Source organism: Ailuropoda melanoleuca, chromosome 7 (genome assembly GCF_002007445.2).
Source record: "Ailuropoda melanoleuca isolate Jingjing chromosome 7, ASM200744v2, whole genome shotgun sequence".
In the NCBI taxonomy this organism is placed as follows: Eukaryota; Metazoa; Chordata; class Mammalia; order Carnivora; family Ursidae; genus Ailuropoda; species Ailuropoda melanoleuca.
In genome coordinates, this window is record NC_048224.1 from 28,975,987 (window position 1) to 28,979,778 (window position 3,792).

At 56.2% G+C, this 3,792-nt stretch overlaps 1 protein-coding gene across 1 annotated transcript in view; it reads left to right on the top strand.

The window, feature by feature from the left end:
• The window catches only part of GALNT12 (polypeptide N-acetylgalactosaminyltransferase 12), a gene marked incomplete at its 5' end in the record, with an annotated part of 36,042 nt that overhangs the window by 10,760 nt on the left and 21,490 nt on the right, over nucleotides 1-3,792 (top strand). The window contains one exon of the mRNA XM_034665563.1: nucleotides 984-1,153. Within this exon, the coding sequence (XP_034521454.1) occupies nucleotides 984-1,153 (170 nt within the window). The remainder of the gene's footprint in view (nucleotides 1-983; nucleotides 1,154-3,792) is intronic.

The following is a 3,792-nucleotide window of genomic DNA, read 5'->3' on the forward strand; positions in this document are numbered from 1 at the left end:
CTGAGCCGAAGGCAGACGCTTAACCGCTGTGCCACCCAGGCGCCCCTGGGCTTTTCTTGCTGATGGTTTCCAGGCCTGGCCCAGTCCCTGGGATGACCCTGGGAGTTTGTCATCAGCTACTCTGAGGAAACAATTCTCTGTCAAGTAGGGAAACTTCCCTGTAAAGTAATAGGAAACCCTATTAAAAAAAGAGGAAGCTTATTGGTTCCTACCACTGCCAGTCAAGGCACATCCCCTCACCCCGACCCCAAGGTGGCCACACAGTGGAGTGAGGGGTGGTGTGGGTACTGGAAGGGGGTAGTCAGGGTCCTCTCTGGAGCCCTTCCAGACTGTCCTAGCGTTCTCCAGTTTCTGCGTTCGGCCCACCACCTTTGTAAGCAGAGAGTGCGGCTGGGGTGGTGCTAGGGAGGGCCGTGAGACTCCAGCCAGTGGCCAGAGCAAGGTGAGTGACACCTGCTGAGATGGACAAGTGGCTGGGGGCCCCTCCTGCAGCCAGCAGCTGCCTGCACCTGCGGGCCCAGGGGACAGAGGACAGAGACTTTGTTGGGTAGAGAAATGGGGAAGGGCTGCTCCAGGCGGAGGGCAGTGTCTGAGCACAGGCCTGGCAGTTAGCAGCGGGGTCGGAAGGGAGCGGGTGGGTGAGAGAGCTGTTGAGGAGGGAGAAGTAGCAGTCTCCCTCCCTTCTGAGTCGGCTTAACTTGTCTGTCACGCAAATCTGAAAATTGCTCTAAAGCTTAAAAACAGTGTCCCACAGTTAAAGCTTAGTGGGTGTAATTTTAGAGTCTTTCTTGGAATCCGCTAGGGCTCCTAGTGGAACACAAGGGGCTCTGGACGATGCCAGCAGATGATTTTCCATTCCCCAGGAGGAGGTTCAAGACCGTGACCTGTGTCCCCTTCTCGCCTCCCTCCCCAGCAACAGCCTCGGCCCGGTACACAGAGTCAGCAGCGGGTTCTCGATTCCTGAAGCTGTCTTGTATTTGCAGGTGCAAAGAGAAGAAATATGATTACAATAATCTGCCCACGACATCTGTCATCATAGCGTTTTATAATGAAGCCTGGTCGACCCTCCTCCGGACAGTTTACAGTGTCCTGGAGACGTCCCCGGACATCCTGCTGGAAGAAGTCATCCTTGTAGATGACTACAGCGATAGAGGTGAGCCCCCGCACAGGCTCTTGGAGGGGCCTGGCTTTCCAGGGCAGGGCCTGGGAGGCAAAAGGGTGACTTCAGAGCGGTAGGACGGGCTTCCTGTGTCCCCCTGGGCCTGGCCCCTGCCCTCAGGGGGCTCAGAGTCTGCTGAAGATGCCGGGGTGCTGACAGCTTTGGCACATGGTGCTACAGGAGACAGGGCACTTGGGAATAGGGGCTGACCTTACGTCTTGAAGGGTGAGTGGTTTGTGGGCAGCGAAAGTGGAGGGAGGGTGTTGTAAGTGGAGGCACAGAGCGGGGAGGCTTGGAGGCACAGTGTCGCGTGGACTGGGTGTCATCTGCAAGTGGTTCAGGAAGGCCCAAGGAGCAACTGCTTTCGGGTGAACAGGCAGAGGAAGGACATGAGACGTGGGGAAGGGTGCAGGCATTAGACGGGAGGTCAGACTGGGACTTTGTCCTGAGGGTTCTCCTGCCCTCAGGGAGATTTTAAACAGGAGGGATTTTAAACGGAAGAGCAGTTTTGCCCTTTGAGGGATCCCTCTAGGCCTGAGATACCTGTGGGTGGAGAATGGTGTGCGGGGGAGCTCTGCGGGGAGGCCAGGGGCTGTAGAGGTGGCCCAGCTGAGAGACGGAGGCTTGGAGCCAGGTGGGAGTAGAAGGGAGGGGTGGGGAGAGGGAGGAGGGGCATTTGAGACACGACATCTGCAGGACCTGTAGGCTTCCGGCTTGGGTCTCTGGATGAGTGGTGGTGCTGTCCCAGAGCTGAAAAAGCCACCCAGGGCAGGAGTGATAGGTCTGGGAGAGGAAGGGGGGCGTTCGGCTTTGGATGTGTTGAGTTTGGGATGAGATTAAAAAGGGGCAGCACAGGGGTGTTTGGGTGGCTTAGGCTGTTGGGTGTCCGACTCTTGATTTCGGCTCAGGTCATGATCTCAGGATCCTGGGATCAAGCCCAGTGTCAGGCTCTGTGCTCAGCAGGGTGTCTTCTTGAGATTCTCTCTCTCCCTCTCCCCCTTGTCCCACTCTCTCTCTCTCAAATAAATAAATCTTTAAAAGGGGGGGGCATCCCAGACAGGAGAAGAACTGAAGCCAGGGAGAGACAGTCCATTGAGAGGGTGGCTGACATCCCTATAGTCCCGACCAGTAACCTGGGGTCCAGCAATTCACATGCAGTCCAGGGATGGCCCTTATTTATTCAGTAAACACTTTTTGAGTTTCTGCTCTGTGCCAGGCACTGTTCTAGGCAGCACGGATTCTGTGGGAAACACAAGTCCCTACTCTCATAAAACTTACATTCTGGTGTGTGGAGTTGTGGGCGGACATGGTCAATGAACGTATACAGAATAATATAATACAATACAATGTAAAATAGCCTAGCATAACATAATAATATAGCAAATGTAATATAGCAAGGTAGAAAGTGCTGTGAACAGAAGTGGGAGCAGGCGAGTAAGTGGAGTTTGGGCACAGGCCCTCCTCTAGCAGCAGGTGGAGGGCAGGAAGCCTCCCTTGAGGAGCTGCTTTTAAGCCAAAAGCTCGGATGTAGGGAAGGAGGCAGCCTAGCAGCTGCAGGTGCAGGAAGGAGCTGGGGGAGCAGGCGTTCTTCGGAGCTGGCCATCGGCCAGTGAGGAGGCGACATGGGAGACACAGGTGCGAGGGTGGGCAGGGTCAGGCCAGTAGGGCCCTGGAGGCCACTATAAGGGGTTTAGGCTTAAACAGAAGCCTGATGGGCGCCGTCTGAGGGCTGTTGGGGGAACAGGAAGGTCACTCAGTCTCGGGCTCACTGTGCTGCCCTGTGGGGCATCGCGGATGGAGGGGCGGGGTGTAGGGGCTGCTTCGGTCATGCCACATGCCATGTGCTGAAGTGAGGGCAGCTAAGCTCAACTGGGGGGAAATGCCAAGGCCCTAGCAACAGGGAGAGCCGTGCACTTAGATGTGAGAGCCCGTTTCAAGCCAGATTACCACCCTGGGCCACGTCTAGGGGTAGCAGCTACGGCTTCCGGGGCATCTGCTGCTTCAGGCTCCGGGCCTGGGCTGTGCGACTTCAAAGCCTGGAGTAGGTGTCCTAATTGGTGGGTGTGATTGGCTGTTCTCACAGAGACTCAAAATAACAGTGATTTACACGGGATAAAAATTGATGTCTCTCACATCATTCATCTTACGTAACAGTCTAGGGCTGGTGTGGCGGCCTCACCGCGTCAGGGCCCCAGCTTCTTCTGCCCTGGAGCTCCACGTTCTCCAGGATATCGTGCTGCCGTGTCTACACGGTTCTTCACCTTCCTCTGGTTCTTCACCTTCCGCTCGCTCCCGTTGGCAGAAGCATTTCAGGGGGCTGGGGAGCCAGCCCTGGAAGTTGCCCTCATATCCCACCGAGCAGAACGGAGTCACTTGGCTGCACCTAGCTGCAAGGGAGGCTGGGAATGGTAGCCTATATGACAGGTGGCCGTGTGCACCCACAGGGAGAGTGGGTGTTTGGTGACAGCTGGCCTTCTCCGTGACAGCATGCAAGCCAGGCTGGGGCTTGATGCTGAGTGATGCCCACTGAGCACTGAGTTCTGGAGTCAGGGCACCTGGGTCTGAGGTCTTTACCGTGACCCTGTCATGGCACCTGGGACAAGTCACTTGTCTTTTCTGAGCCTTGGTTTCTC